Source organism: Furipterus horrens, unplaced genomic scaffold (genome assembly GCF_987537825.1).
Source record: "Furipterus horrens unplaced genomic scaffold, mFurHor1.1.pri manual_scaffold_1, whole genome shotgun sequence".
NCBI classification, from domain to species: domain Eukaryota; kingdom Metazoa; phylum Chordata; class Mammalia; order Chiroptera; family Furipteridae; genus Furipterus; species Furipterus horrens.
In genome coordinates, this window is record NW_028327171.1 from 30,943,431 (window position 1) to 30,958,438 (window position 15,008).

The window sequence follows — 15,008 nt, forward strand, 5'->3', positions numbered from 1 at the left end:
TGACTACACTAGGTTTTTTGTTTGCTTGTTTCACTTTGTTTTTGTTTTTGTTTTTGGGTTTGGGAAGAAAAGTAGAGGATAGTTAAAATGACTAAGTTTAAGTTATAAGACTGTGAAAATCAACTTCCTGGTGGCTAGTAAACTGCTGAAGACAAACTAATAAACAAAGAGAGTCACCGATACAGCACTGCAGGCTTACAGCCACCTTACCCACTCTCTGCCGGGTTCTGCGTGTCGGTGAGCGCTGGGCAGCAGCACCGTCAGCCTGGGCACTCCTGCGGGGGCCTGGGAGCCGGTCTCTGTCAGCTCAAATAGAAAAATGGAGCAATTACATAAATTTTAAAAAAGAGAAAAATCCATGTTGTTGCTTTATTTATTTATGTATGTGTTATTGAATGTATTAATAAAATTATATTGTCTTATTGAATAACATTTAGCTAAATAAGGAACATTTATAACAGTTTGGTATATATTATGAAAGACAAAATCTCATAATTACACAATAAAAAACATTCAATTCACTAGCCTAATAAAAAGAAAAATAAACTCTAAATTCAAAGATACTACACACGTTTGAACAGAACCAAATAATTTAAGAAGCATTAAACAATATAACATAAAGTACAATAGTTTGTATGTGAGTAAACACATTTCAACACGTAAGAAACTTAAGAATACACACGACACCAAAATCTAGTTTCAAAAGGAAAATTACAGCTATGTCTCAAAACCCCACAGATCCTGAGGTCTGGGGGATTTTCTTTTAATATGGCATTTAAGAATTATTATATAATGCTTAACAGTTAATAAATTGATGTAAACAGTTTTCATCTCACAGTTTATTAAGGGCCACTTCTAAATGCTAAACATAATCTTCCCCAATGTCATTATTATCATGTTATATCTCATTCTGATAGCAGCCTTCAATATAAACGTGTGGCAACTCACACAGAGCTAATAATGTCAGCTAGAGAAGAATGAGAAGATTTTATTTGTTGAACAGAATCGTCCAGTATTTCTTAAAAGGAGAATGGACTGTTTAAAAAAAAAATGTCAGAAAATTGTTAGGTTGGTCCACAGGCCATCTGATGTCTGCATTTACCTGCAGTTGTAATCTTAGTACTGGAATAGCTGCATTTTACGTTATGAGAAGGAAGTATGTTTATGCTTTCATTTTTCTCAGAAACAAAGAATCTTTCAAGTCCTTTATATTTTCCAGTTATAGGCTTACTTCTGTGGGCTATTTCTTGTAACAACTAGGAAATAAAAATGTTCAACAAAATTAAGTTTATTTCGTCCACACAAAAACAGTACATTCATTCGCTGAGCACCTACTATGTTCTTAGCATGGATTCTGCCCTCATCAAGTTTAAGTTCTAGTAGTGGAGAGATAAATAATAGCATTTATATATAGTAGGTTTTGAGAAATGTATAAACCACAATTACATAATTATATGAAAGTTGCCATCCATCCAAAGAGTACAGGAATTCATGAAACAAAGTTTTCCCTTCTCTTTTCTTTGTTTTCTTTCCTCAATGTTTTTGCACATACATTATCTGGAAAACAGAATCTCCTCCGTATGCTGTGTTTTTGAGCTAGTATTTTTTTTCTGTATATAAAAAAATTTCAAATATGAAAGTAAAATATCAAAGGGAATAAATCTGATCTGATCATGGTCATAGACAAAGTCCAAATTAACAAAATACTCACCATGAAGCAACGAGAAAGCTGAGGCAGTGGTGAGCTAAGTAATTTGAGAAGTTTATACAGCTAGAAACTAGCCAACCTAGGTTTTGAATATAGGTCTATCTCGTTTGATTCCTAGGCTTATTCCATCACTCTATGAATTCATTTCTGGATATTTTTTTATCCTAGGGAAGACTACAAATGAGACTAAAATATACATGAGTCTAGTAGGACTTCAAATATACCAGAGTGGCTATCAGTATTTAAAAGTTCCATAATGGACCTAATGAATGCCTCAATGCAGTCTGTTCGAGGTAATAACCAACGCAAAGAAAATTATTATAACTCTGGTAAAATTTATAAATCATATAAATGGTAAAATGTTACAAAACCAAATTAGTGATCAATAAATTATCTCCTTCAAAGACAAGACCAAGTTCACTATAATCACATCTTTACTGGTTCTCCCAGACACTGAAACCAATTTACAGAACCTTTCAGCCCTAGTGGAGCTCATATTTGGATCAGGCAATTGCAAATCTAGAAGAGTTTATAAGCCTTGGTTTACATGTAAGAACAATGAGACTAGGTTAGTTTGTTCTTCCCAAACTCACAAAGTTAAATATTGGTTGTTTCAGAACCAGAACCAAGAGCTCGTGACGAGACTGCGTTCTTTCCGGCACCTGACCCTACCTCGCTGCTGCTTGTTAGTACTTAATTCCATAGGAGGTTCCACCTTTAGGAAGAACTAAATTTCTGACAACTGAAGTGCAAAATGAACTGTCTTACACTCGATTTGAAAGTCAAGTAATGCCATTGTTAAAAATTGCCCCTATTGCTCGCTCCTGAATTTTCCACTGGTGCACAACAGATTTCTAAGTAGTTTCTGCTCATGGAATGGCTTCTACTAGGGCAGGAGGAGCATACAAACAGTGCGTGCAGTCGTCAGGGATGAAAAGAAAGTAGATTATTTAAAGAGCACTGTGCTCTACGATGTAATCATTTACCAGTTTTTTTTTACAATAGTAGCATGAGAGATTAAAATATGATTAGAAGCTTTTTAACACTTCAATTTGAATTATGAAATAGTTTAAATATATAGATATGTACAACACATGATCTAACTTGATCAGACAATTTAATATCAGTATTTTAAAAGATCCGTTTCATATTTCTATACCAAAAAAATATATGTTAAATAAATCGAGCTAATTGTATTTCACTGCAGTTGGCATACTCTATTCCAGTGATATTTTTGACTATTATTACATTTGAATGCATAGAGTTATAAACATTATAAATGTTTCTAAAAGTGCTATCAAACTTTATGCATCCTTTTACATTTCAATTTTAATATCATATTTTTGATATGCATCCATGTAAATAAAAGTAGTTTTGTTTCATTTATTTCAGCTACCACATTACTTTCTATTACGATATAAATTACCACAGTGTATGTATCTGTGAGTTTTGCCAAATGCCTTTTATTAGGTTACAAAAGATGATATCTCCCACTAGGTCAAAGATAAAGCAGGCCTACACCCAGGAGAAAAGAATGGGGTTTCCTGTGCTCAGGATTCCTCTCCTACAACACAGCACACTGCATGTGCAGATGTCACCTAGCCCTCTTCATAACACCCTGTGAAAACTAGAAAATTAGAGGTCTTTTTTGTTCTGACTGCAGAAATTGAATCTATGATCAATTGTTTTCTTCATTGAGAGAGCAGGGAGAATAGCTCATCTGCAGTGAGGCTTTATTTTGGGGAATCTGTTATTACCTAAGCTGTTATTACCTATGCCTTACCAGAGGAACTAGAATTTAGTTTGGTCAGATAAATTCAGAATACCAATAGATAGACATGGATTAACATTAATGCTAATTTTGTGGCTTGGAGATTCCAAGCAAGAAATGTATATTCAAACTCTCTAAAGCTATGCTAACGGAAAGCTCAAGATATCTACTTTTCAAGTTGGATATTTTATTGACCTGGCCCAGCTCCCCACAGAAATCAGATTCCTTTCATGGTCTTGCATCTGTGAATATGTCTCTTGGTGAAGTCCTTTAGAGACTTAGAAGACTTTCAGGGATCTAAGGTTTTGCAGAGGCCTCAGTTCCAATTTCACACTTCAGAAAGGAACAAGGCCTGTCGCAAAGTGGGCACAGAAATCCAATCCCCAAACAGAAGTAACAGCAGCTCAATATTCAGTCCGATTTTGTGTGTCACCTTCAGTTTCAGCACCGTGGAGATTGATCTCAAATGACTTTAAAGGGTTGTTAAAATATTTGACTTCCCAATTTCCAAAGAATTTAACATTTATCTTGCTCAGTTACCCAAGAGTTTATTATCAGTAATCACTATTACTTAAGATTTTCAGTATGTAGAACAGAGATTTATATATAGTTTTAAATTTTGGCAATAATGCAATAATGAGCTACTTGACCTTTTTTCCCTAAGAAACAAAAACTTCACCCCTATTTCTTTATTAGCCATTTTCCTGAAGGCATCACCTTTAAATCCTATACTTACCTGAAGCCACAAAACCTGACTCCATCTATATATGTGCCTTTTATTCATTTTTAACCAGTGACTATACAGTAAAAACTAGAAAGGATTAATTATACTAAATTATTCATAATAACAAATGTCATTTTGAAAGATAACAGTGCTCTTACTATGATGCATGAGATGGGCCTTAAAGTTTTATTTGTTACAGAAACCATTTATTATAATAGCATTTACCATATTAGAATCTGTCCTGTAAGTCATTAACATTCTTTCCCATATAACTCAACCTTCAACTACCTCGTCATTATATATGGTAGCACGTTTTAACTTCAATAGGAAATAACATTTAAGAATACATTGTGTGAGTATAAAATTTGCTCATGATTTTTCTTATAAAAATTTTAATATAATAAACATAATAGAAATTTACCAGTGGTGACTCTGTAGTTTTTGAATCTTCAAAGTCTGGCCTCTCAGAAAGCTTGCTAAATTCCAAGGATTCTTTGATGTCCTGAGATAATTCCTCCTTAATGGAAGGTGTTTCTAAATCTACACTTGGAAAAAAATCCTTGCTCTCAAATAATATGCAGGAATTATCCAACTTCTGATTACTTTCCATATCTTTTACACTTTTCTCTTTGAGAAGTCTTTCAAAAAAGCTGCTTTCCCCTGATTTTTCAACAGCAGAACAAACATCAGGGTCGACATCATTATCAAATATTGTATTTGAAGTCCTTTCTGTCAAAAACACACATTTATAGAAGTTAAGTAAAAAAATTTAAACATATAAATTGATTAATCTGTTTCTAAACCAAATGCTCTGCGGTGTAAACCTGTATCAATAAACACTATTTTATTAACATTTTTATATTGAGTTCTTGGTGTTAAATTATTATGCAGTTTTTGTTCATAAATGATAATCATGATTTGCTTAGGCATTAAAAGCTTAATGAGCTAGATACTAATGGAGGGAGGCAAGATTTTATTTTTTAATGAAATCTTGAAATTGATGCAAATTTTTATTCAGCCTGTGGTTCAATTTCCACTTTCCTACCTCCTCTCCCACTCAAGTTTTACACCAGCAATGTATGAGAAAAAATTCAAAGGTAATTTTATTTGCACATTTTAACCTCTTTTCCTCTGCATGCTAGTGATGAGGGGAGGGCAAAGGGAAGTCTGCCAGATGAAAGAGAAGCAGTTAGGGGCACATGGAATGTTCCAGCAGGGACACCTGTCCCTGGAATGCTACAAAATGAGCAAGATTTTACTAATCACCACCTCATCGTGTTTGCTTTTAATGTATGACTTGGTTTAGATCATTGGTTTCAATCTGGCTGCACAATGGATTCAACTGAGAGTAGCCTTTAAAATTGTCAGTGTGTGGGTCTGACCCCCCACCAACCAAGTCAGACACTGGGAGTGAGGCTCAAGCATTGGACTGTCTTGTGTGTGTTTGTTCACTCTCCCTCTACCAATTCTCCAAGTGATTACAATGTGGAACCTGGGTTGTGAAACATCGGTCTACATTTCCTGAAGAATAAAATCATTTAACAATTTTTGCATTACATCACTTTCATTTTAAATAAAAAATAAATATGCCATTATCTGGATTTGATACAGCTTCATCTGATTATCCCTTATTCTCTTTCCGATATAAAGAGCTTATCCCTATAAGTATACTGTGTGAGACAGTAGAGGCTATGACTAAAAGTGTCTCCAGTTATATGAATTCTACCTTGTGTGCCAAAGGGCTTGCTGCACTCATGCATTGATACAGCTCGGCAACTACACGTACTATTTACAACTTTCACTTCCAACAACTATCACCTCTTAAACTGTACAAATACTATGAGAAAGGAAATAACTTGTGTGTCATAGAAACGCTTTAATAAGAAAAACTTTATTAAAGCTATTCATTTAATAAAACTTCCACAATAATGCTGTACTTATAAACTTAACACATTGTTGACCATCAGTTTTATGCAGAACCTATCCCATGTCACCAGCTATTATTTTGTAATTGAGTAAGAAAGTGAAACAATCTAATAAACTTCAATATAATTTATGTATGTATAATAAATTGAAATGAAACTTTGTACATATCTTCTATGTAAATTTTATTTTATTTTTTTGGTATGATACACTATAGCAATCACCTACATGCAATGATACACGACAGGTTTTGCAAATAGATCTAGTTTCACTGCGCTTTCCTTTTGAAGAGCATGCTCTACATGTTCTAGTTGGATTCTGTTTTATGCCAGTGACTGTTTTTTCTAAAACGTGGTCTTTCAGTTGTCCTGAATGCCTGAATGGTCAATCAATATAAGGAGCTCTTTCAGAGGTACCAGAGGAAGTGCCAGGTTCTGTGCTGCATTCATTTGAATCAGCAGCTCTCCATTCCCTGGCTACTTCTAGTAGAAATTTTTTGTATCTTATTTTATTTTGAAAATTGTAATTACAGTAAATTTTGAGTGCATTGAATAAAGTGCAATTGATAATAAAGAATACTACTTTTTTTAATACCACTTTATACTTTTTGGAAAGATACTGCTCTTTGCCAAATATTGGTCTGCTCAATCAACTCCTTTCATGTATTTGTTGTAGTTTAATATGCAGGCAGGTTTAAATATGTCTTCTGTAGAATTCCTCCTTTTGCTTTCCAGTGGATTTCATAGAGGCATCGTGAATAGTTGATATCATATTCACTAATCTTTTATCTTTTCATGATATAAGAACAATGGGTCCTTTCCATAAAAGCATCATTTCCCCTCTCTGAAGATTCTTTGACTTTCCTTTTAGTACCTTTGGCAAACCACAGTTCTCCCTTATGGTACCACAGATTAGTGTTTTCTTTTCTAATAATAGTTCAGCAGTAGAAATGCTATAATAATAATTATCTTGATCTATATGGAGCCTAGAATCAAGATACGGCTCTAAGACAGATAATACAGTTTCTTGTAGCTTTTTGGCCTTCACCCAAATAGATCTTGAAGTTGCAAATGTAGCCAGTTGCACTTTCACAAAACATTCTCACTAAAATCCCATATTTTGTTACCTTTCCTGGATTACATGTTCTGAAGCTGATACATCCTCTATACGGTACCACTGCTTCATCTAGGGCTAACTCCTGTTTAGGTATATACAAAGACTGAAATTTTGGAATAAAGTAATCCAAAAGATGTCTAATTTTATATAGTCTGTCTTCACTAGATGTATTTTGTGAATTGAATTATTACTCAGGTAGAAAAATGAAAGAATCTGCTCAAACCTCTTTCTGCTCATAGTGTTAGGAAATACTGGTGCTTCATCCAAAGGGTCCATTGACCAGTAATCTCTCCAATGTGATTTTTTTAGTTTGTCTCTTCAATATCAACAAACTGAGAAACTTCTTTATATCACTAGTGGTAACTTCCATCCATGGTAAAGTTTTAGCAGAGTTTTTATAAAATTGTTCCATTTGACAGTGATATAAATTGGTTTGAGAAACAACTATATCAAAAAAATCATTATTAAAAGTAAATCCATCACTTTACTGATGCTCTACGGATCACTAAGTTCCACAATCACATCAGAAATATTTGAATAATTCTTCTTAGTTGGTGTAATATCACTTTCAATATGCTCTTCTTCAAAATCACTTTCAGATTCTATTACATTAATTTTTTGCGTTTTTGGTAGTCTAATATCAGGTTGATAACTGTCTTCTGATGAGCTATTAGTTTCCAAATCACTACAACATATTTCAAAATCACTGGAACAATCAGATAAAGCATTTGCATATAATTCATTGAAAAACTCTACATCATCATGATCCATCATGGCTGAAATTTTTATAATACTAAAATTGCGATAAAAACCTAAATATCAAGAAAAGTAATTTTTTATAATAAAGTGAGCATAACTGAACAAGATGAAGAAAGATTTTATAATATTGTATATTAACCTGAATTTTAGAAATTGAAATAGCTAATGTAAGTGCAAGCATGAGCTAACTTTGTGACCAGTCAACAATGTTTGGGCACAAAAACACGAGCTAACTCATTACTGGTCAACAACATTTGGGCATGAAAATATGAGTACGAGCTAACTCATGATCGGTCAACAATGTTTGGTCATGAAAACATGAGCTAACTTGTGACTGATCAACAATGTTTGGGCATGAAAACACTAGTTAACTTGTGACCAGTCAACAAGCTGTACTTATAAACTTAAATAGAAATTATTTGACTGATTATTGTTGTTTTGGTAGGAACACATGCCAGTTGTTACATGTGAATGTCTGCAACAATTGCTACAATATTTTCTCAAGGTGACAAATTTCCATTATTAGGATCTTTTGCTAAAAAGGAGACAAAATAACCATTAATTAATATTTAAAATGTGATGCAGGAAGTACAGGCATGATTTAACTTAGTTTATTTATTGGAAGCCCTGTTAAGCCATAAAAATTAGATACCTTTGTTTAATATTCATACATCAGTTTAATTCATCATATCACTTTAAAGAAGAAAATCACAGGATCATATCAAGCCATACAGAAAAAGCATGACAAAATCTAAAACCCATTTATGATAAAAAGAAAACACTTCTTAGCAAACAGGAAATAAAGAGAAATTCCTCCACCGGATAAAGACTACCAAAAAAACTATAGTTCACATCATACTTAATGCGGAGAAACTAGGAGCTTTACTCCTACAATGAAGAACATGCTAACTCCTCCCCACTTACCTCTCCTTTTTCAAGACTGAACTAGAAATTCTAGTTAATCAATAAAACAAGAAAAGAAAAGAAAATGTATAAAGATTGGGGAAAGAAATCTGATATTGTTTATAAATGATATGATCATCTATGTACAAAATCCAGAAGAATCAACCAAAAGAAAAAAAACAAAAACAAAAAAAACTGAATGATTGTTGCAAGGTTGCAGGATAACAAGGTCAACACACAAAAGTCAATCACTTTCCTATATACCAACATGAACAAGTAGAGTTTGAAGTTAACATAACATCATTTACATTAGCACACAAACAAATAAAATACTTAGGTATAAACTTAATAAACTATGTACAGATCTGTAAGGGACACAGAAACTTGACACTCAAGCCGGTAGGAAATAATTAACACCAAAGGAAAATGTAATTGAGTCTTGATTTAGGGGGTTGGTCTTCAAGTCAAAGGTAAAGCAAGGGAAAATATTAGCATACAAATCAAGAAATGACATACAGCAGCTCATCACGAATGCCTCTGAGATCAAAGGAGAGCTGAGATCAAAGGAGAGCTAGAGATAGGTTTATCACCACACCCAAACACAGGTGGACTCTTCAAAGGAAAGCTAGGGACAGCTTTATCACCAAACCCAAACACAGGACAAGGGAGAGCTGGAAACAGACCCCTCATTAAATTACCCTTACACTTAGTTAATTGCATTAGATGGTAACTCCTGAGCATCCAGTAATGGAGAAAAGGGGGAGATAGGGGCAGGGTACTGGCATCAGTATAAAACCAGTTTGCTTTTTCTGCTTCGGCACACATGCCCTGCCTAGCTGTGCCCAGCTCTGCAGACCTGTGAATAAACAATGCCTCAGCTACTGCTGAAGTCCTGTGCCATGGTGTTTTTATTATGAGTGCTTCTCACAGATCTATATGAGAAAACTAGAAAACTCTGATTAAAGAAGTTGAAGAACTAAATAAATATACAATCTGTGTTCATGGCTAGGAAGCTTCGATATCATCAAGATGTCAGTTCTTCCCAAATTGGTCTATAGAGACTATGCACTCCCAATGAAAATCTCAACAAACCATTTTGTGGATATTGATACATTTATTCCAAAAATTATATTGGGAGGCAAAGAAAACAAAATAGCCAACACAAAATTGAAAGAAAAGAACAAAGCCAGAAAACTAACAATATACAACTTCAAGGGTTACCATATGACTATAGTAATAAAGACAATGTGTTATTAGCAAAAGTATAAAAACAATAGATCAATGAAACAGAATAGAGAATCTATAAATAGACCTACATATAGTCAGCTGACCTTTGACAAAAGAACAAAGGTGATACACTGGTGTAAAGATCATCTTTTCAACAAACAGTGTGGAACAACAGGACCGCTGTTTGCCCAAAACATTAATCTGGACACAGACCTTACACCGTTCACAGAAATTAACTCAAAATAAATGATAGACTTAAGTGTAAAATGAAAAACTATAAAACTCCTAGATCACTGGAGAAAATGTAGATCATATTGGGTATCATGATGAATTTTTTGAAGACAATACCAAAGACAGAATCCATGAAAGAAGCAATAAGCCAGACTTTATTAAAATTAAAAATGTCTGTTCTGTAAAAGATACTGCTGAGAGAATAAGAAGTAAAGTCACAGACAAGGCTGGTAAAGTACCTGGTAAAGTACTGTTATCAAAATATACAAGAGCTCTTAAATCACAACAGTAAGAAAAAGGTAAACCCAACTAAAATTTGGGCCAAAACCTTAACAGACACCTCATAAAAGAAGATATATTGATGGAAAATAAGCACATGAAAAGATGTTCTACATCATAAGTCTCTAGGGAATTGCAAATATAAACAACAATGAAATACCACTGTACAATTATTAGAATGGCAAAAATCTGAAACACTGGCAACACCAAACGCTGATAAGAATGTGGAGAACAGGAGCTGTCATTCATTGCTGGTGGGAATGCAATATGGTACAGCCACTTTGAAAGACATTTTGGTAATTTCTTACAAAATCAAATATACACAACATATGGTCCAACAATCACACTCTTTGATATTACACAAATGAGTGGAAGATGTAGGCCCAAACAGAAAACCACACATATTTATAAGAGCTTTATTCATAATAGCTAAAACTCAGAAACAACCACGATGGCTTTCAATAAGTGAAAATGCAAGTGTAAATAAACTGTGGTACATCCAGACAATGGAATTTTAGCACTAAAAAGAAATAAGCTCTCAAGCTATGAAAAACCATGGAGGCACTTTTAAATGCATATTACTAAGTGAAAAATCCAATCTGAAGACTGCTCATTGCATGAGTCCAGCTCTATGACATTCTGGAAAAGGCAAAACTAGGGAGACAGTAAAATTATCAGTGGTAGCCAGGGGTTAGGAAGGAAGGAGGAATGAGAAGGCAGAGCACAAAGGATTTTCAGAGCAGGAAAACTATTTTGTATGAAGCTGTAATGCTGGATACATGTCATTATATCCACAGAATATACAACCAAGACTGAATCCTAATGTAACTATGGGTATGGGGTGGCAACAATGTGTCAATGCATGCTTGTTGATTGCCAATGTGCTACTCTAGTGTGAGGTGTTGACAGTGGGAGAAGCTATGAGTAGTGAAGGCAAAGAGTATATAGGAACTGTTTAATTGCTGCTCAATTTTGCTGTGAACCTAAAACTGCTCTAAAATATAAAGTTTAGTTACATAACTTAAATATCTTTAAAGTGAAACTCAATAGACATCTATATTCAGCATTTTCCCACAAATAACTGGAACACCATGCTCCATGTAAGTAAAAAAAAAAAAAAACCTTCTGGACAAGATTTGGAATCCCGTAAAGTCCTACGCTCCCATGTGGGTATATTTTCAACCAATTTTTTTCTGAGTACTAAATTTTCTGGGTTTAAAATGAACAGTAAAATAGTCAAAGCTTTTATATACTGCAGTACTAATTGGCTTTATTAAATAACCAACATGTATTGTTAATAATATTAATCAACAAGAAAAACAGTTACCTTTTGAGTTATCTTCACAATTAGAGCTGTTGCTTAGATAAAGATGTAAGAAGTCTGTTTTTCCCTTGGCGAAAACATGATGCTGATGGAGGTCATTTTCATACAGAAAAGTATTCTGATAATCATGAAATGTGCAACTTGCATGTTTACAGACAAGCAAAAAATAGAGTTGAAAGAAATAATATTAAAAAAAAAGAATCCCAGCTCATTAAAACAAATAAACAAATATAATAAAATCTTAAGGGAACAGGGATACAGTACTCCTTCACTTATCATGGGTATTACATTCTAAATCCTCCCGCGAGGTAGGAACCTTACGTTTATTCTACACTCTTAAACCTACATAACTTTAACAACATACATATACAGTACCACAAAATCCCACAATATAGCAAAAACCTACAATAAATAATTAAAAATAATATTTTTAAAAATCCCACGATACAGTGAGGCCACGATAAGTGAACCGCAATATAGAGAGGGACTACTGTATTCACATTGATTTAATACTTGTTTTAGCCTTGCTGTGAGACACATTCTAAACTACAAGTTACTAAATAGTAGAATGCATTTAAAAGAAATAGGCAACTGGGCCAACACTGATTTAACTACAAAATTTTAATTGAAAGATTCTTTAAAAAACTATTCTGGAATTAAGTTTTATTCCTTATATTCTTTCTTCAAAAGATGGAGAGTTATCTTTCAATCTCATTGAAATCTGATTAAATCAAAGGTTTTTTGATTCAGTTCACTGGGATTACATTCATTAATAAAGTTATATAGGTTTCAGGTATACATTTCTATAATACATCAACTGTATAATTTATTGTGTATTCACCACCCCAAATCAAGTCCTTCCATCAGATCAAAGTTTTATACTTAAATAAACTTTCAGCTGTTCATCAATGAACTATAAGAGTTAAAATAGCATATGTGGTGGTATTTGTCCCATTTTTAATGATGATTACTATATATAAGCATTTTAACAATTTAAATAACATATTCTATGAATTGGGTAATGTATTTAATGACACCTGATATTTATGTAAGCTCTACATAGTACCATCATAAAAACTCATGGATTTTGCTTAATCAAAAAGGGCCTCTTGTGTTGTCACGTATGATTTTTTATGATTTTTCTTAAAGAAAATAAGCAGCCCTAAGGGCACCTACAAACTTATGATGCAAAACTATTGCCAAACCATGATCAATAACTTTTTCTACCTTCTCTAATACCATACATAGAGATCAAGGCAAAACTGTATAATAAGATACATAAAACAATCAAATTAGAGAGCAGAAATGCCCTTCATTTCCCTAGGGGTGTATTAGTGGATAAAAACCTCTTATCTGCTGACCAGAAGGTTGTCTACTGCTTTCTGTCAAAATGTCAAATGTCAAAAGCACTTTTGCAGCCACATATCTGGGTCTATGTGTGCTACATCATAAAAGCCCACTGCCGTTCCAAAATACTGACAGGGACCTTAGTTGATCTGAACATATAAGCAAAGAATTGGCAGGGGGGCTAATTAATAAAAACTTCATTTTTATGTTTAAACAATTTAATACTTTGCAGTCTAAACACTTGAAATCTTAGCTAAAGTATCAACAGTGAAGGGGACTTAAAATAATTTTTGACATTAGTAACAAATAAAGCTAGATAGTATTTTGCATTTGGAAATAACAAAATTCTACAAAATTTGCAAAGTGAACCATTATGTTTAACTTATTTATCACACAGTAAAATCTACTAAGGAAGTAATCTATAGTTTGGGAGCTCTTTTCAACTCTCAAACTAATCACTAATAACATCTCTTTATTTAGAGTTCATAGCTAACTGAGTGAGGAAAATTCAGTTATCTTCAAAAGAATGAACAAAACTCATATGAAATACATCAGCTGTGGTCAGAAATTTCAAATAATCACAATTCCTAAATCCAAAACCATGTATTAAATAATCAAGGTATTAGGTAAGTTTATAAATATATCATTATGGACAAATTTCAAATTGCTGAATGTTGACATATATTAGCAATACTATACACAAATTTAAACACAGCTTTAGTAAAATACACTCTACCATTAATGTTACTTGTTTTTTACATTATAAATTTCTCATTTAAAAAAATAATTGACTTTTGGTAGGTTTTCAATAAGCATCAAAGGTGAATTAGAAAAGCTTACCTTTTTTGACTATCTGTAGCAGCTAATTCAACTTTGTAAGGCACGATGTTTCCTTGTTCTTCAAGTTCTTCTTCATAAGTCTTATTAAATGCATGTTGTGTAATATTAGTATGTTCAATAAATATGCTATATTTTAACCAGCTAACTTGTAGGTAATAGAGAATTTTCTTCTACAAATAATGTCATGAGCTCTCTGACTCTATGTGATAGCTCATGAGTTTCTAGAAGAACCCAAAACATTTAAGATATTTGTTGAGGGCGTTTGCTCTGTCAGTCATTTTATCATTATTATCACACTCAGAACCAACAATAACTTATATTTTATTTTGTAATTACTAAGTACAAAGTAGATTATTGACTAAGATGTTTTACTTCTCTTGCCAGCATGTTTTAAGCTTACTATATGCATCAAGAATTTAGTAACAAGCATACATACACATATATGCATGTGTGTGCATATTTATTTTTCTCAATCACTGACATTTATCCAGAGGGGAAATAAAAATGTAGCTAGGTGCACATACACAAGCACACACATGCACATACACACATCAGGTGCTATTAACCTAAGGGAGAAAGTAGTATTTAAAGGGGTACTTCCTACATGTCAGCATTTTTCTTTGAGGATAAATGGTATATTTAACTACTGGGTAGCTTGAAAGTCAGAAATGTACTGATGTCACAACTTAAACTTTCAGTCTGTAGCTCTAGCTGTAATTGGCTCTAGCTTTAGCTGAGTCTACTTGCTGTCTTCTAGAGGTTTGTATTCAAGTTATTATTTTACTAAATCCTTAAATATTCACACTATTTTTCCTTTAAATAGAAAGCAATATTAATGACATTCATAAAACTTAAT

General features: G+C 33.2%; 1 protein-coding gene across 1 annotated transcript in view; it reads right to left on the reverse strand.

The window, feature by feature from the left end:
* Positions 1-15,008, reverse strand: part of ZBBX (zinc finger B-box domain containing) — a 103,598-nt gene that overhangs the window by 20,430 nt on the left and 68,160 nt on the right. The window contains 5 exon segments of the mRNA XM_090285909.1: positions 211-306; positions 1,103-1,256; positions 4,625-4,932; positions 11,969-12,105; positions 14,153-14,232. Of these exon segments, the coding sequence (XP_090142035.1) occupies positions 211-306; positions 1,103-1,256; positions 4,625-4,932; positions 11,969-12,105; positions 14,153-14,232 (775 nt within the window).